Genomic DNA, 20,255 nt, shown 5'->3' with positions numbered 1-20,255 from the left:
TAGTCAGATTTTTTCTGTCTAGTTTTTTTGTTAAAACTTACCCAAAAGCTGTTTTAACAGCTACTTATTGTTGTGTGACTGTGTATTTGATATTTTTTGTGGTAAAATTGTGTTTTTTGTGGTACTTAAGCGGTCCCGTTTAAGTTAGAGGGGCCTGGCCCTATCCTAGGCATTTTAGTTAGAGTCTAGGCTGTCTTTGTGTAGTTTTTTGGTAGTCAGTGTGTTTGTAGTTAGATATAGCCATGTCGAAGGAAGATAGACCATCAGGGTTTAAAAAATGTTCGAAATGTAGTTATAAAATGTCCATTACGGACGACCATTCTTTGTGTGTCTACTGTCTGGGCCCGAAGCACCTCCAAGAATCCTGTAGCGTTTGCCACGCTTTTTCCTCTCGCGTCCTCCAAGAGAGGAAAAATAAGTTAATTTTGAAAGGGCTTATTACCCCTTCCTTTGAGGAAGCCCTATCTTCTTCTTCTTCACCTTCGAGGAAGAAAAAGTCTTCGGCTCCAACCAGCCCGTCGGATCCAGCAGCTAAAAAGTCGCGGCAGGCTTCTCCGTCGGCTCCACGGACTTTGGAGCCGAGGGTGGAACGGTCTGCCTCGATGTCTCCAGCCTCGACTCCTCTGGCTTCGGAGTCGAGAGCTCGGGCGTCGAGAGGCAAGTCATCTCCATCGGCTCCACTGCCTTCGGAGCCAATGGGGCTTGCCCGCTCAGACTCTTCCCCTTCGGTGCCGAAGTCCACATCGGCTCCGAGGGAAATTGCAGTGGTAGTGGAATCTCCCTCGGCGCCGATACTTCTCGAACCCATACGGAGCCGGTCCCCCAGTCTTTCGGAGCCGGCGGAGAAGTCGACTCGGACCCGGTCGGTCTCTTCTCGGTCATCGAGGATGTCCGATTCGGATTTAGACAGGGTGATTCAAAGGCTTTTTCAGTCTCCGGTCTTTGCAAAGTTGATCTCGGCTCCAGCCCAGTCGGCTCCGGAGCCGATTTCCCATCCTGTTATCTCGGTTCCTCCTGCAACAGCTTCGGCGCCGTTGGAGTCGGTGTTGGTGGAGCCGGTGGAGGTTGTCGGGTCGGGGTTCGGTACACGGACCTCCTCTGTCGGCCCCGGGGGGGACGCTTCGGGACCGATCCTTTCGGTTCCGAGCCTCCCTCTCGGTGCGTCGGCTGCGGGGGTTCCGACTGCTGTTGTGGCCTCGGGGGTTGAACCATCCCAGGACTCTGGGGGTCCCGCCTTCGAGGCCATGAGGAGTGCCTTGGCCAAATCCTCTGTGGCCACTTCTACCATCTCACCACCACCTTCCCTTGGCATGGAGACTGGCACCTTTGCAATCCCCCTGTCTCATGACAGTGGAGCCCCTGGGCCTGAGGTTACCCCCATTGGGGGTTCCCTTCTTCCTGGAGGTCCCTCCGAAACGCTTTCGGAGGAACCTCCGAGGAAGAAACAGTGTAACAGGAAGCACGTCGACTCCCCTGATGAGTCTCTCACCTCAGATACCGACCTCGATGATGTGGAAGGGTCCCCCAAGTCGTCCTCGGATGATGTGTCCTTTGCGGACATCTTGGAGATACTTAAGCAACGAGGCGACTGGCAGTCCAAACCCCCTTCTGCTGAGGAGTCGGTTTTCCTCAAGGCCTTCGGGGCTCAGCCCTCCGCCTCCTGGGTGTCTCCGCCCTTCGATGAGCTTCTGGATTTGATCTCTCGAAGGGCATGGGAACACCCGGATTCTGTTGAACCGGTGCCAGCTCGCCCCAATAAATTCCTTTCGGCTCCCCCGGATAAGGACTTTCTCTCGAAAGGCGTGGCTGTAGATGCCATGGTGGTGGCATCTGCCACCCAGCAAGATGTGGCAGAGGCTTCAACGTCCATCCATCCTCCTAATAAGGAGTCTAGGAGCATGGATCGGTACGGGAAGCGTACCCTTTCTTCAGCGACCTTTACATTAAGGTCTCTGAACTACTTGACGCATTTCACGAGACTGCAGATGGATCTGGTCAAGGAGCTTTCGGATACCCTCTCTGGTAACTTACCTGAGCAGTTGGCCCAGACGGTTAACTCCCAGTTGGCTACCCTGTCCTTGTTATCCAACTCGTCCATGAGGCTCATTTCTTATGCAGCCGAAGGAGCGAGCAGAGCGGCGGGAACAGGTGTTGCTCTACGGAGACAAGCCTGGCTACGCCTGTGTCACTTTGCGGAGGCCTTTAAGTCTTCCTTTGCGGCGCCTTTGATGGGTCCTCACTGTTTGGACCCAAGGTAAAGGACACTTTGACTCGCTGCGAACAGGAGGGTAAGACTTTAACTGCCGTAGGGGCCCGGTTTTCCACTCCCTTCAGACCTTATCCCAAGGCTCGAAGAGGAGGGAAAATGTGGTTCCGTAAGTCTCAAAAGCCTTACTCGTCACAGCAGAGTGATTCCCCTTCTAGAGGCAGAGGAGGGGGAAATTTTTCAGGGAGACGCCGTCCCAGAGGCGGCGGAGGCCCCCGCAACACTGGAGACCGTGAGTCCTTTTGTGGCTCCTCCTCCTTCCAGCATCCCTGAAGGAGTACCCGACTATGCAGCTCTGGAGCCAGTCGGGGGTCATTTTTCGAGACACCTAAAGGCCTGGGAAAATATCACTCAGGACCAATGGGTGCTTCGAATCATCGCCGGAGGTTACACCATTCCCTTCTCTCAACCCCCCCCCACCAGTCCAAAGAATCCCGGACCCGCCACCCAGTCAACGGGATCATGCAGCCAGCGAAATATCGAAGCTGCTTCAAAAAGGAGTCATCCAACCTGTCCCCGCAGACCAGGCCAGATCAGGGACTTACTCAAGATTCTTTTTGGTACCAAAAAAGACCGGGGACTTGAGGCCCATTTTGGATCTCAGCAAGTTAAACCGATTTGTGAAAAAGTCCAAATTCCGGATGGTCACCTTGCAATCCATTCTCCCGCTTTTGGAGAAAGGTGTTTGGATGTGCTCCATAGATCTCAAAGACGCCTACTATCACATTCTGATAGATCAGGCGTCGAGGAGACACTTACGCTTCAGCCTAGGAGACAGTCATTTCCAGTTCCGAGCACTGCCCTTTGGTCTCACCATAGCCCCCAGGGTGTTCACCAAATGTTTGGAGGTGGTGACTGCTCACCTGAGAAGTCTAGGATTCCAGGTGTTTCCATACCTAGACGACTGGCTCCTAACTGCCACCTCCAGGCATCTACTCTTGGAAACTCTAGCAGCCACTATCACTCTAGGCAACTCCTTAGGAATCACCTTCAATTGGTCAAAATCTGTATTGCTGCCATCTCAGCGTATTCTGTTTATTGGTGCAGAGATAGACTCAAGGCAGATGCGAGTCTATCTTCCCGTGGAAAGGATAGCAACGCTGCAGTTTCAGGTTCAGGCATTACTCCTCAGACGTCGTGCTCCAGCGAGAATGGTCCTGCAGCTGTTGGGTTCCATGGCAGCCACCATTCTTCTGGTCCCCTTGGCAAGGTTGCATATGAGGATACTCCAGTGGCTCCTATCAGTCCAGTGGTCTTATCAAGACCTTCCCCTCAGTCACCACATATTGATCACAGAGACATGCAAACAGGATCTTCGTTGGTGGCTTCTTCCCTCCAACCTGAATCTAGGGCGACCCTTCGTTCCCCCATTCCCCTCTGCCACGTTGACTACGGACGCCTCCCAGACAGGGTGGGGGGGACATTATCTGGACAGGTCAGTCCAAGGCACGTGGCACACCGACGAGAGTCTTCTCCACATCAATATCCTGGAAATGAGGGTGGTGCTTTTAGCGTTGCAAGCACTGCATGATCACCTCCCCCAGGGTACGATTGCCATTCAGTCCGACAACATGTCGGTAGTCTGGTACTTAAACAAGCAAGGAGGGACCAGGTCTTACCCCCTTTGCAGAGAGGCCATGAAGGTATGGGATTGGGCGATTGCTACCAACCATTTCCTAGTGGCAACGCACATTCCGGGGAGATCCAACGTGATAGCCGACAGACTGAGCAGAACTATTCTCTCCCCTCATGAGTGGTCCTTGAACGACAGAGTGGTAGCGCAGATTTTCACGAGATGGGGAGTTCCTTGTTGCGATCTCTTCGCAAGTCCCCTCAACGCGAAATGCCAGCAGTTCTTCACTCTCACCCCAGCTCCGGGGGAGATCCCCAAGGACGCTCTAGTCCATGTTTGGCCCCGCGGTCTGCTATACGCTTTTCCACCGGTTCCCCTTCTCCCCAAGGTGATTCAGAAGGCGATTCGCTTGGGAAGCAAAATGATACTAATCGCCCCATACTGGCCTCGTCAAGTCTGGTTCCCCTTTCTTCACAAATATGCATTGGAGGGTCCCTGGTTCCTGGACCAAGCTCCGGACCTCTTGACGCATCAGTCAGGACAACTCCATCAGTCCCTCCATTCACTGAAGTTAGCAGCTTGGCTACTCCTCTTCCAACCATAATTAGGAGCCATTCTTTCACTCCTGAAGTCATGCATATTTTGTCTTCGGCCCACAAGACTTCTACTAAAAAGATGTATAGCAATAAATGGAAGAGGTTTGCTATTTGGGCCCAAATCCGAGGATTAGACCCTATGACAGCCTCGGTGTCAGAGGTACTGAAGTTTTTAGCTTCCCTGTTCAACCAAGGTTGTTCGGTGTCTACCATCAAAGTTCAATTGGCTGCTATTTCCAATTTTCATGAGAGCGTAGAACCACCTTTAATGAGCAACAAGTTGTGCAAAGCTTTTATTAAAGGAGCTTGGCTTCTACGGCCCCCTATATCTCAACCTGCACCACCGTGGGACCTTAACGTGGTGTTAGGTGCATTAACCTCATCTCCCTTTGAGCCGGCAGCAACCTGTGACTTAAAGTTTCTTTCTTGGAAGACTGCTCTTCTAGTTGCTATTACATCAGCCAGGCGAGTTTCAGAACTTCAAGCCCTATGTGTCAAACCACCATACCTGGTATTTCACAAGGATAGAGTATCTCTTAGACCAAACCCATCCTTTATACCAAAGGTTTGTTCTAACTTTTGTTTGCAACAATCATTGGAACTACCGGTCTTTTTCCCTAAGTATTCAAACAGAGCTGAATATACTTTTCACAGCTTGGACGTGCACAGACAATTACGTTTCTATTTGGATAGGACACACCAAGCACGAAAATCAGATCAACTGTTTGTGTCCTTTTTGGATAGTAAATTAGGCAAAGCCGTCACAAAAGTCACTATTGCCAAGTGGATCAGAGACTGTATCAGTCATATTTATCTCATTTCAAATAAGGAGCTTATAGTTCCAGTGAAAGCTCATTCTACTAGGGCTATGGCCACTTCGGCAGCCTTTCATTCCAAGATCTCTATTAGTGACATTTGTGCAGCTGCTACGTGGTCTTCTCCACACACCTTTATTTCTCACTACAAATTGGATGTGGCATCTAGGGGTCGAGCTTCCTTCGGTTCCACAGTTCTCAGGAGTGTTTTCCAGTGAGCCACCCAGGAATTAGGTGCTAGGGACGCTGTCCCATCTGTAGAGAATGTAGGTGAGATAGGATCACATTACATCTTTTAGTTATGTACTTACCATAACTTTAGATGTATGGGATCCATCTCGCCTACATTCCTAATAACCCACCCTCCTTCCCCCTGCCTCGTAGACCAGAAGAGACCGGACGGTCCGAAATTGAACTTCTTTCCTCTCTTGAAAGACCTGAGAATGTTATAACAATAGTCTATTTCTGTGTGCATGTGTGCGGACAAACAAGATCTGGGGAAGCAGTAGGGGTGCATTCTGGGATATGAGGTAACTCAGCCAATAAGAGACTGCGTTCTATTGTATAGCGGCCGAGTCGGAGCCGAGGATCGGCTCCGAACCCATCTGTAGAGAATGTAGGCGAGATGGATCCCATACATCTAAAGTTATGGTAAGTACATAACTAAAAGTTTTAGGCAACTGTTACATGAAATATGGTACATAGTTATTTCCTACAATCACAGGACATTTGCCATTGTATCATTCTTGGTCAGGACACACCTACCGAAACAGTGACTGTCCCTCACAAATTGGGTCAGGAGGTACCCTGCTTACGTCAGCGCCTTAATCACCCTATTTCCAAGTGCCACTATGCGACTGTGTACAATATATTCTCTCGATAATTCATGTGGGGAGACGTGCATCACGGGCAGGTGTTTGATCCTGGGTAGTAGGTTCTGCATTGCCGTCTAGAGGCTGAACAGCCTCGTGAACTACTACTGCACATACAACTTGTGTCCAGATGTCTGCAGGACTGGACATCGTGTCGTGATACCAAGTCTGATGTTTACACAGGATACTTATCCCATGAGGGATATCCAATAATTGAACAATCCAATAACCGTCCATTCTTTTGGATTTACGAAAATGTGTTAGGGCTTTACATGCAAGGGATACATAGTTTGCAATCCTGACATTGCCTAGGGTGACACTGCCTACTACATATGAGTAGTGGTCACTATGTGTAGATATGGCTGCGCCAAGCTAGTAGCCAGAGTATGGCTGGATTTGGTGGATGTTCAGGAACGGGGGTGGGTTGTGTGCTGTAGAGGGGATGATGGGTATTCAATTATGCATCCAGGTGTGTTGCATTTGGATGGCCCAGTTCCGTCCAGACCATTCTGTGGGTATGTGCTGGTGACGTTTCTGTACATGTGTATTGCACATTTTAATATTCATATGTTTGTGTGATTGTGTTCTACAGTATGGCCTGTCAGGTTGTATTGCGGATGTGTATGCTTGTTCTTTGTGTTTCTTTCTGATTCACCCGCTGCTCCCTTGTACACCTCCAGTTCAGCTATTGTGCATCCAACACAGTCTCACCTTTGTGGATTATACCATTACCCCCCCCCCCACACACACACACACACATATTCCAGACACTCCATCCATCCCTTCTTTGGTTGATGGCCCATGGCATGGTCAAGGGAACACATTGCATACACTACATATGTCAGGTACCTGTATGGTTGTGAGGACTACCCTGGCATTTTTCACCTTCCACATGCTGTACATCACGCACATAGGTACACGCAAATACTTATCTTTCATGACATGGTAGGTACACCCGGGGAATACCCGTTCAACTTTGACACATCCTGACAAGAACGGCTTGGACCGCATATGGGTGGATTTTGGCCGAATGCTCTGACCATTGGTAGGGTTGACACCTTTTCATATGGCCAGGATGGGATATATTCTGGACACAAATCAGATTCTACAGGATAACACATACCCACGGTCAGTACTACAGATAATACTTTTGTTTTATGCCTACATGTTAGCTTATTGTTGTAGCAGTTTATATGCTCCTGCTTCGTTTACTTGCTTATTCTATTTCTTGTAACATGTGGTATGTTACATACGGAAATAACTATTGTATGTGACTATTACATGTGATGTGGGACATAATTATGTCATACGGTCGCAGGATATTTTACATTTATAATGGTTTTGGTATGGACACAACTGCCCAGCTGTGTACTATCCCTCACAATGGGGGACAGGTGGTAACCCTGACCATTGGGCTAGAAGTAGCTATTGGAGGCACGCTAACATGATGCGTTTCACTTCCACTTGGTATGACTATCTACACTGCATTAGAATACGGGCACACGGTTTTAAATGTCATTTGTTCGAGGGATGGAGACTCGATATTCGCTTATGTGCATTTGTGTTTGCTTCTTAATTTTGTGTTTGCAAGAACTGTCTTGCATGCTTTGCATACGTTTCAGTATCCACGGACACTGACAGGTGTGATTACTATTGCAGGCAGATTGTAATATTCAGCATTTTAGGTTGCACGTCAACAGCCGACATTTCCACGCCTCTGTGCGGCACTTCGACATGCCCCATGCACTCGTGCTCGTTTCCTATGCACGTGGCTGTGGTGGCTGCGCGCCTTCATTAATATGCATATGGCACTACTGCACCATTTATACGCAGCACGGTTGGCACAAGCCTAAAGTCGGCCTTGCGCCGAGCTTCATGAATCCCGGGGGTAATTTAGACAAGTGAACTGTGGTTCTGCAAAACATGGCTGGAAAAGACTGGATGTTGTGTTTTAAACTGGTGGGAGGACTCAATGTATAATTCCTACTTTATGGCATTACTGTTTAGAAGATTAATGTGGGGACTGAAGAAGTAACTGTTAAGTAAAAAAGTTTTTGTTCTTATTAATATTTGTAAAATACATTTCATGATGCAAAATGCATGTTATATTGTTTAGCAGTTCTGTATGGTATGCAGAGGTATTTTATTTATGAGGTAGGAGAGTTTTATCAGTGATTGGTGTTTATACTATTGATGCTAAAATAAGAAAGTACTTTTTCATATCTGAAATGTGTCTATGTCCAAGTACTACACTGTTATATGTTTAAGAAAGGCTGGAGATAAGCAAATTAAATTTAATATAGTATTGTAATCTTGGGCTGCTGAAGGGTGTAAAATGTATTGATCATATATGAATATTAATAGATATAAACATTTCCTCTGTCATTATGCAGGTGGATTTCAAGACTATTGTTTTTAGTTTAAGCTACAGACAGGGGAGTTTTAAGCAAGGACATTAAAAAAAGAGAAATAAAAAATGTAAAAATGGTAGTTCGTTACAGCATTTGCAAAGTTATTTGCTATTTATTTTTCCAATAGCACACATTTTTTGGCTGAAGTCTAGTGGAAAATTGGGTATGGGTGTCATTAGAGGTCTGACCAATGTGTAATGACTGAACTTTTCAAGGATCCTTTCTTGCATTTGCAATGCTGTTAGCTGTTTTTTCCTTCCACGAGCAAATACTTTTAGTTGAGATGATGAGTTTACAGATGCAACCAATTAATCAGGAAAGGTCTGAACAGTATATTCCTAGTGAAGTAAACAAAGAACTTTATAGTTAGCTTTTATAGGAGAAATGACAAGCAGTTAAATGAAAATAAATGAAGTTTGAAATTGTAGGAAATTAATAGTTTTGCAAGCAGTTTTCTTCCCAGCAGCCTTTGTATTTCAACACATTAAATATAACAGTGCACAATTTAGGATTTTCATTTTTATGGGTAGCCAGTACACTTTTTCTTAAGGTTAAAAGTTACAGTTGACATGCAAGTTATTTTTCACACCAGAGAGGGGAATAGAAATAGGATAAGGCAGATGCTAATCTGTGTATGTGGAAACACAGGATCTAATATGTACTTTCAAGCATGAGTAAACCTAACTTCAGAATAGGTATTGTCTGTGAGTGCAGCTGTCAATTTGGGGCAACTGCCCTATCAGGAAGGGTAAACTCACTTTTAAAAAGTGTTTATATTTTTGTGTATTTGCTGTGAGTTAAAAGGGGTTTGCAACTTTAAAATGTGTTTAGTTGAGCATTTTATTGAGTGAAAATGTGATACAGATACAGAGATGATATGCAGCAACTAATTACAATATCTGCCCATCAGACATTAATGTGTGCATGTATGTTACAAGTTGAAAACATATATACAAAATAACTGTCATGTATAGTATGTGGAAGTATTAACTTCTTATCAGAAGAGCTGCTTTGCCAATATTAACATGGAATATAAATAGTCTTGCAGGTACATACAAAAGCAAAGAGTATTGAATTATATTAAGAAGTTGATGTTGTTGTTGTCTTTCGGCTTTTCCCGGTTAGGGGTCGCCACAGTGGAACTCCGGTCCGCTAATGATTGGCAGTAGATTTTGATGAATGCCGAGTTGCCAGCTCGACGTTCAACCTTCAACGAAGGCACACCCATTGAATTATATTAAGAAGTGTTGGGTGCAAATAATATTTCAAGAATTGCATTTGGATAGTAATGATAAATAAATAATTGTTGCATGGATGTGCTCATCTGGGTATTTTTCTACCACAAGTAGATATCAGATGATTTTTCTTCAGGAAAATAGCAAATGCTGGAGATGTGATGAGGAAGAGAGTGAGAGATGACTGGGAATAGTTTTCTTGTGAATGTAATGAGTTGGTAGATTTTAAAAATCAAAATCCCTACAAAGTACTTTGACAGAAATTTGGGGGACAAATGGTAGTACCTAAGGAAATTGTTCTAAGGAAATTGTTCTTATTAACTGGAATATAGGGTTTGAGTTACCCAGACATAGTAAGGCCGTACTAAGTTTAATGCTATTGGCTTCTAAAAAGAATTGCTAGAAAATGGAAATCAACATCTGTAGTGTAAGTACTTCTTCACCAAAAAGATTTCAGGTCTCAGTACTCTTAGCTACTCTGGGGGACTAAAAGCCCTGCCCCTTTACTCAGTGTCATTTGGACTGCTGAGGGGTGAGCTCTGCTTAGTCCTATATGCTAAGAATGACCCAGAACTCATTGTACCCCTTCACCTAACACCCATTCAAAAGACCTAAACCTATGCTACCACATCAATAGCATCAGGTGGTATGACAAATACCTAACCCAATATAGTCCCTAATTCTGAAATAGGCTTCCTTTACCTATCAAGCACAGTACTTCCCTAGCAAACTTTAAAACTAGTGTGGATGACTGGGTGGGTGATCACTAATTTTTACTGAGGATATGTGCAGAAAATTCATTTAATGGGGAATATTGTTAGTCTCCCGCAAGTACTGGGTGATGTGGCTAAGCTTCTCAATGGTATCATTTGTCTGTAAGGTTAATTAGAACCTACAAACCTATAAAAATCAAACTTCATAGAAATAAATGGAATTTCTGGAAAAAATAAATGCAGAATGATGCTCAGGGGTAGACTGAGGTTTAAGAGAAGGTAAGAATTAACCAATTTTTATGAAGCTGAGTAAAAAGAAAGCATTTGTTTATCCTGTATGATGATGAGAAAAACATAAGCTGTTATTACAGCTTGTTTTCGTTTCTATTAATGCATGTGAACTTATGCTGCAATTTAAAATGTGATGATTTCATAAAGATGTTTAAAAAGAGAACCTATAAAACATCCAGACACTGTCTTAACAAGATCTGTCAATTTATTCTCCTTTCATGTAATTCAAAACACCACTGAACTTGACTTCTAATCGCTAACTAGCTCCTATTAAAAAAAGATGCAGACCTTTTTCTCCTCAGCCTAATCCACAAAGGCTTATATTGTACCTTCACTACACCTAGCCACAGACTAGCTGTAAAATGTACCCAATATCATCGTTGCTTAGAATCCAACAGCAATGTGCTTCTCACCAGATGTTCCTGTTCCCTGTCCACCACCCAACATGTCTTTTCAACCTTAGGTCCCAGGCTGTGGAATTCTCTTCAACCAGGAATTCCAAAACCAAATATCAACAGAAAGCAGAGAAACCACCAGGCTGAGCAGATAAAACATTTATTAAAACAGCAACACTACAAGATAAAAGTGCACTATAAGTGCTTTCGGGTGTATCCCTTCATCAGATAATGCACAGTTAAAGCAAACATCACATTTAAATTACAATCAACCAATCAAATTCAATATTGAATTCTCCTTCTGTTTAAAGCTGGTTTTAAAGGAACCATCCCATTTAATCCTGGGGCTTTATCTGCTCACAGCCTAATGATCCATTTAATTTCCTTATATTCAGTCTGGTTCCTTAAATCACCCTTTCTCAGGCTGTACTGCACAACATGCAAAGCCATGAACAAAAACTTATGTCCTACATTATGTTCTATATGGCCAAATAATGCATTATATCTGTTTTGCAACCTAATGTCAGAAATATGCTTAAGTATTCTGTCTTTAGATCTACAATTCATCTTGCCTACATAGTAGGCAATACATTGTTGACATGTAGCTAAATATTTGACATTTGTTGTGTTGCAATCAGCATGGCCATAAAGGGAATAACTCTTCCCTATCTTAGGATGTATAAATTGTCTTTCATGATGTATGGACAGGCTTTACAATGCCGGCAAGCATAACTGCCACTTCTCACCATTATAGATCCCCAGGTGTTACATTTAGTTTCATGGTAAAGTAAATCCTTTAAATTCTTGTTTCTTCTAAAGGTGAAATTTGGTTGTGTACCTACCAAATGGGCTATTTTATCATCAGTCATTAAAATCCGCTAGTCATTCTTAATTATCTGGCAGATCCCCCCATATCATTACTGTACATAAAAACCACCCGTACATTGCCATTATTCTTCTTCATATTCCTAGGTGTTTGTTCATTTCCATTCCCACTATGGAACCATGGTCTAGCATTACTGATTCTACATGATCTGCTGGAGGCTATCTCTTGTTCTAAAATATTACACCTATAGCCTCTGTCCCTTAGATTGTTCTCTAGCTCTTTAACATCTGTATGAAATTTTTCATCATTTGTACAAAGGCATGAGATTCTACAAACCTGACCCTTAATGATGTTGCTGAAAGTATGTCTGGGGTGCATGCTGTCAAACCTCAACATACTGTTCTTCCAACAGGGTTTTCTGTGTATGGATATCTCTATAGCCCCATTGTCATCTTTGCTGATATGGACATCCAAATAATAAATGTCTGTATAAGAATAATTCATGGAAAACCCAAAGAAATCAGTGGTGGATTCAAGATATTGTATGAAAGACGTTAACTCTGCTGTTGTACCCTCCATAGAAAAAAGACATCATCTACAAATCTAATATAACAACCCAACTTGGTGGTCCATTCATGCATGTTATTGAAAATCACAAGTTCCTCCCAGTATGCCAGGACAAGAGTAGCATACGTGTTCGCACAGGGCGTATCCATGGCAATACCCTGTTTTTGTTGGTAATATTTGTCCTGGCATATAAAAACATTATTTTCAAGCACCAATTTCAACAATGTGCATATCCATATATTATTGTCAATATCAAATCCAGCCTTGTCGCTTAGTATATCTTCAATGGCATTTATCCCATTTTGATTATTAATGACAGTGAAAAGATAATTGATTGCAACACAAAAAATGTCATATATTTAGCTACATGCCAACAATGTACTGCCTACTACGTAGGCAAGACGAATTGTAGATTTAAAGACAGAATACTTAAGCATATTTCTGACATTAGGTTGCAAAACAGACATAATACATTATATGACTATATAGAACATAATGTAGGACATAAGTTTTTGTTCATGGCTTTGCAAGTTTTGCAGTACAGCCTGAGAAAGGGTGATTTAAGGAACCAGACTGAATATGTGGAAATGAAATGGATCATTAGGCTGGGAGCAGATAAAGCCCCAGGATTAAATGGGATGGTTCCTTTAAAACCAGCTTTAAAGAGAAGGAGAATTCAATATTGAATTTGATTGGTTGATTGTAACTTAAATGTGATGTTTGTTTTAACTGTGTATTATCTGATGAAGGGATACACCCAAAAGCACTTATAGTGCACTTTTATCTTGTAGTGTTGTTTTAATAAACATTTTATCTGCTCGGCCTGGTGGTTTCTCTGCTTTCTGTCGATATTTGGTTTTGGAAGCCTGTGGCAGAGACTTTTGGTGGAAGGTATCCAGTTTTTTCCTTGAGTTTCAGCCAGGAATTCAGAACGCAACTGAATACAATGCATTCAGGCAAAAGCTACTAAAATACCTAACCAAAAGGGTAACTTGCTCCTGCGACTATTTACCTCTAACTTAAATACGCTTCTCTAACAAATCTCCCCTGCTCTAACTGTATTCATTTAGCTTTAATCCTACCATGATCACTACCACAAGTGTCACAATACTGTACATATGCATATAGCTAGTTAGATTTAAAGAAGTAATTCTGGATGATTTAATTGTTTTGAAATACTAAAAGTCTTGTAAACTTCACTGTTCTCTAACAGTTGCACAAACTGTAATGAAATCAGTCTCTCACTTTATTGTCTGTTACTGGTATTCTTGGGCTGTAGCAAAAATGAGTGCAGCATAGATCAGTCCACTACCTTGGTTAACAAACTTAAATAAGTAAATACAAAGTAAGGTACACACATACCTACTTCAGTATTTACTGGCACAAGTTTTCACTGTGTTTTCAGAGAAGGAAAGAAGTCATTAAATTTGCAATTTCAGGCCACAGGAGAGTCAGGGTAAGGCAGTGTATGTTATGTTTTATTACAAAGACTATTCCCGCAGAAAGTCATAATTTATAATGAAAAGCAATTTGCTAACATTGAGCAGTAATGACCATTTAGAAAAAAAATAACTAAAAACTGCAATAACTGAACTAATAAATGTTACAATTTTATCTACTTTTTATTAACAAAATGACACACAAAGCATTCATTTTAACATATGAATTTATTTAATATGAGCTGGTTGTTATTCTATCAATCAAAATTCTGGTACTTCACATAAACCAAGAGGAAAATTTCTGTGCCAGACCAATGATTATGAATTACTTCATATTATACAACGACCCCCCATTAATATTCAAAAACGTGCACGCTGATTGGTCAGAGTGCACGTTGTAAATCAGAGTTATAGTAATGGAAAAAGGTCCGGTCGCCCGGACTTTTTCCATTACTATAACTCTTTTTTTATTTTTTTACAGCAATGGAGAACACAAGATCTCCGTTGCTTCACACTGTCTCGCTATGTTAAACGAGTTTAACATAGCGAGACAGCTTTAAAAAAGCAACAGAGATTCTCCATTGCTTTTTTAAAGCTGTCTCGCTATGTTAAATGAGTTTAACATAGCGAAACAGTTTTTAAAAAGCAACAGAGATCTTGCTTTCTCCTTTGCTTTTTTCAAAACTGTCTCGCTATGTTAAATGGGTTTAACATAGAGAGACAGCTTTAAAAAAGCAACGGATATTCTCTGTTGCTTTTTTTAAAGCTGTCTCGCTATGTTAAACTCATTTAACATAACGAAACAGTTTTTAAAAAGCAACGGAGATCTTGCTTTCTCCGTTGCTTTTGCTTTTGCCCACAGCTCTGATGTACTGCGTAGGCATGCGCAGTACATCATTACTGCCGCAGAATACCAGACAGCTGCGGAAGGGCAGCAAGGAGGCATTATACAATGCCATTATTTAAGAAAAGTAATTATTTTTTTTCTTAAATAATGTCATTGTATAATAGCAATAACCCACTTCTGGGTGTGGGTAATGCTGGATTTACCCACGGTTGGCTTTGTTTGGCCACTCGGGCTTCGCCCTCGTGACCAAACCACACCAACCGTGGGTAAATCCAGCATTACCCACACCCAGGCATGGGTTATTGCTATATTCTATAATCTGTCTTCAAAACATGAGGAGCAAAACAATTTTCAGTTATTTTATTCTGGTGAACTGCTTTTAATACAAAACACCTTTAGTTAATTGATACAGACTTTTCTACTGATTTGTACATGGAATAATTCATTTAAATATTAAAAAAAGATGTATAAAATGTAAATAGCAGGAATTCACAACTAGTCCTCCCTCTTAATTCCAGGGCAGAGTCTTTACCCCCTGCGTACTGTTATGTTTTACTTTACAAATTTAAGAGAATCATGTTTCTGATTGACAGAAAGGTGTGCATTTGTGAAAATGATATAAAGAAGGATGAGGAAAAAGAACACCATTGTGGAACGTGTCAGATCTATGAGTGAGATGAATTTTAATTTCTCCTTGCTCCCTTTTATGCTGGATAAGGTCAGTCTTTTGATAGCAGAGTTTTGTCTTCCTGGAATGCATGAGGAAACACTGCAAAAACAAACAAAAAAAAAACCCAGTGAGATGCATATACATATGAACATTAAAAAAAGTAGCTGTCAGGAGAGTCAAAGGTCTATTTAACTTGCCTGAATGTTGCACCTAGCACCAGTGTAGTTGCCCATGCCCCCCCCTACCCCATCACACGTCTGCACATCTTTAATATGAGGTAGTACTGATACTGCAGAGCAGTGAGGTGTGTGTGTATGTACTGTATTCCTGAGGGTGCCATCCTTTGGGGTTTGAGGGGCTGGCATAATGAAGGGTGTTTACCTCACAGACACAAGGTACAAGGTTTGATTCTTATCTTTAAAGGGAAATTGGCTAAGCTTAAAATGGCCTGCAATGGCAGCTAGCCTAGCACTTGTCTATGAACCTAAAGTAGCTTAATGATCATTAGAAATAAAACCTTTTCCAGCCAAGTCTCTACTATGACAGCAGTGTACTGCTTGGGCCACTGAGGCTTAGAAGTCAGGTACAGTCACTGTGGCATGCACCATCAGCCAACTGCTATTCATGAAAGGAGTACTGCATATGAGACCCCCTTGCAAGCAAACTCCTTCATGGGATCTCAAATACACTTTGGAGAAATTGACCTTACCACCTTTTGAGCCTGCTGCTCAGGCTGATCTGAAGTTGTTAATGTGGAAACTATTTTGTTTATCACTCTGTCATATGTGAGGCAACTCACTGAGCTGCAAACTCTTATGGTGGGACAAACTTACCAGATTTTCCACAGGGATAGGGTTGTGTTGTGCACTAATCCCTCTTTCATGCTTAAAGTGATCTCAGAATTCACCCTCAGTCAGTCCATTAACCTTCCTGTGTTCTTCTCAGAACCTAACAATAGGGAAGAGAGGATACTTCATGCTTTGGATGTGTATAGGCAGCTCAGGTACTTCCTTGATAGAACAAAACCATTCAGGAAGGCTGAAAGCCTTTTTTATTTCATACACAGGGGTGAAGAAGGGTCAACCTGTCACTAAACAAACCATTTTGTGATGGTTATCCTCTGCTATTTTTTTTTTGTTACACCCACCATGGCAAGGCAAATCAGGGCAAGGTAAAGGCGCATTCCACTAAGGCCTTTTCCTCCTCATCAGCTTATTGGAAAGGAGAGGACTCTAGAAGTATTCTAGAGGCAGCAACTTGGTCTCTCTGTCCACACCTTTTACAAAGCACCCAAGCTGGATGTATTTTCAAAATAAGAGCAGTCTTTGTTACAACCATTTTCCAGTGGCTCCTAAACAATAATCCAGCCTCCTCCTCCCAGGTAGGGTAAGCTTTCAGAATCAATCCATATTCAAGTAAGGCAGTGTGTTTGTTGAACATAGTACAGTTGCATAAGTCCTACTTACCAGTAACAGCAGATGTTTGTAGAGCACACTGCCTTACTTGCAGTACCGGACCACCATCCCACTTTTTGAATTTACATTGTTTGGTGTTTGGAGTTTGAGTTTTGATCAGTGGCATTTTTTATGTGTGTATGTTGAGGTTGTTGGTTGGCATAACAGTTAAGGTGTTTACCTTACAGACACAAAGTACAGGGTTCAGTTCTCAACTTCTGAGGTAAAGTGGCTAGGCTTAAAAGGGCCACAAGGGCAGCTAGCCTAGTACTCACTTTTGAACCTATTAACCTATGCTTCAAACACAGTGTCGTGATTTTTTATTTCACTTACAACCTAGAACTGCATTGATTTACCAAAATAAAGTTAGCAGTACTTACTTGTTTATGAAATATTAAGTCATTAAGCTATTACTCATTACTAATTGCATGAGGTCCAGCAAATGGCAGACACAATGCTGGCCAAAATAATGAAATGTTCCTTTTTGATGCTCTGTAGTTGTTTTTTTTTTTTTGTTTTTTTGTTTGTTTAGTCCTCACTCTTTTGATCTAACCATTTCATCAGAGCACATGCTGATGCAGTCACTCCCCTCAGGTGCAACAGTCCTATTGCTCATTTGTTCCCCTTGGGATGAGAGTCAAGTATTCAGAATGTTGCAGCCATCTTAGGTGGGAATCAGGATTTTCTATTTTAGCCCTATCAACCACATTCCTTGTCAAGGCTGTGACTACAACTGCCTGGAGGGTTCATGACTCATGACTCCTTCCATACATACTGCCCGTGGCTGCAATACACTGTACCAGTAATATAACTTTGAGTCACAGTCATCCTCCATTGACCAAATGTGGCCCCTTCTCCTGAGGCTGGAAGCTGTCATTTGCTATTCCATTCTTACTTCCCCATGCCAGCTCCTCCAAAGCTTAAGCTATTGGCCAAAAATTGGGTCATTTAGTGCAAAGTTAAGGTTTTATCTCCCTAAGGTACAGAGTGGGCATGCTCTGTAATGACTTATGAAAGCCAATGTGTATCAGTTGAAAACTGTGATGTAAGCAACAGAATGTGGGAAGGGGTACAGTACCTTAGAGTCTGCATTCCCTCTATAGAGTAAATAGGTCATTTTGATGCAACACTGTATTTTGGAGAATGACAGATGATACCCACAAGGAAAAAATACAAGCTTTAAAGAACCTATGTGCATACTTCACAAATGAGAAAAAAAATTCCCTTTGCTAATACTAACAGGCTCCATTTCACTGTGAAAACAAAAGTCAAACACAATCCTTTGGTTGGATCTCAGCTGTATGGCAGTTCCAACCATAAAGAGAGAGACAGAAAAGAATCCTGTATTAATCAAAGTAAAAAAAAAAATGTTAACCACAAGATCCCAACATGCCTAATCCATTAATTTCTAAAATGCTGCCACTGATTCTACTGTGGCCACCTAGATCAGACAGAAATAGCTGCACTAGGTCTTACATATAGATAAGTACTAGGTTAGCTGTCCTTGCAGGGCATTTTAAGTTTTGCCAATTTCCCCTTAAAGAATCAAAACACTGCACCCTCTGTCTTTGAGGTAAACACCTTAACCATTATGACAGCACACAACCCCTTATATATGACATACTTGCTTATCTATTTTGCTTGAACTGCATCTTGACTGTTATACTCCATTTCATAGTAGATTTTAAGGAAGGCTACTGAAAATTACTGTTAATAAAACTGTTAATAAAACAGATACAAAAGTATTGGTTATCTTCTTTTTTTTTTTTTTCAATAATAAATCTTTATTGTTTTACCACTTATTCATACAACATTAAACAAAAAGAAAAACAGATAATTCCCAAATAATACTTCTAACAACACTACTACAACATATGTACACTATTTACATGAATGCTTCCATCGGTTAACCAAGATCAATAAAAGAGAACATATGAAAAAAGATTATCCACAGATCTAATATCTTGTAGTAATTAATTTATAATAACTTCCCTTTAAAGGTATATATGTCCAGTGGTTTAGCTGGGTTCAGCACATTAAGCCAATATGATATTGAAAATTTTCTCCCATATTTTCGGATTATTTATATTTTTGCTATGATCCTTGATTAGTAATTTGTGGGCTAATATATGTTTCATCACTAAAATCTTAAAATTGTCCCATGAAGTTTGAGATGGATTCAACCAATTTGTAGCTATGTAGAGTTTCATTAACAAAAAGATATTTATGAATATGGTCATTTGGGATCTAGACAAATTATTTGGAGGGATATGCAAAATCATAAATTCCCAAGAAAGTCTTGAATTTTGGTAACCCATCTTTTGGAGTTGAATTTTTAAAGAATTCCAAAGTTTATATATACATTTGCAGCTCCAGAACATGTGAAGGAGGTCAGCAGTTTGATCTTTACAGTATGGACATTTAGTAGAATTTTTAGAATTAAATTTATGCAAGCTAAGACGTGTATAATAAGCATTATTAAATATCATAAGTTGGGTAAATGTTAACTTTTGAAGAGAGATTGATTTTATTGTTAAATGAATTGCTTTTAATATTTTACTTTCTTCTATCAATGGTATTTTTTCTTTCCAATAATTTGACAAGAGTACTTGATTTTGATATTTCAGATCTTTTATCAGTTTACTTGTAGATGTTATAAATTTAGTATCTTGTAGGAGAGTTTGCCATACATTTGAGATCTTCTTGTTGTGAAACAGATCCCATTTCTAAATAGAAATGGTCCCTCTACATCTCACTGAAGATATTTCTAGAGATCTAGAAATCAAATTATATAAATAAGACATAAGTGGTCATGATTTGTGCATAACAGTGAAGCCTAGATTACATTTTATAAATAATGAACTGGAGATATTTATCAACGTATCAGATACATTTACAGCAGGCAGTGCATAACTGCTAAGAATACTATAGACTGACCACCATGAACACTGTTGAACAGAGTAAGTTCTTTCAGGACTTTCATAACATAAGGACATTAAATACTATGACATTATTAGGTGACTTTAACTATTGAAAATCAGCTGTATAAAAGCTCATGGTACATTATTGTATAAACAAGTGGGCTTTTTTGATTTTCTGTGAACCATTAACTTTGAACAGTTAGTTAAAGACATGAGGCATGAATACTCAATAGAGTCAGTATCAGTGGCTAAAAAGATTACACACATACCTTTGATACTGGGAAGATCAGAAATATGTGGATTCTACTCCCACATGAGGTGCGTGGATTTATATTCCATTAATTATATCATTGTACAGCATAAG

General features: G+C 41.3%; 1 protein-coding gene across 4 annotated transcripts in view; it reads right to left on the bottom strand.

Moving 5' to 3' along the window:
* Nucleotides 1-15,091: 15,091 nt before the first annotated feature.
* Nucleotides 15,092-20,255, bottom strand: part of LOC122816649 (IQ domain-containing protein E-like) — a 292,142-nt gene continuing 286,978 nt past the window's right edge. For all 4 annotated transcript variants that reach the window (XM_044089582.1, XM_044089585.1, XM_044089584.1 and 1 more), the window contains one exon: nt 15,092-15,615. In XM_044089582.1, the coding sequence (XP_043945517.1) occupies nt 15,399-15,615 (217 nt within the window). In that variant the 3' untranslated portion in view covers nt 15,092-15,398. The remainder of the gene's footprint in view (nt 15,616-20,255) is intronic.

Source organism: Protopterus annectens, chromosome 12.part0 (genome assembly GCF_019279795.1).
Source record: "Protopterus annectens isolate FY-2018-M chromosome 12.part0, PAN1.0, whole genome shotgun sequence".
Taxonomy (NCBI): domain Eukaryota; kingdom Metazoa; phylum Chordata; order Ceratodontiformes; family Protopteridae; genus Protopterus; species Protopterus annectens.
This window is presented reverse-complemented; position numbering and strand designations above follow the sequence as displayed.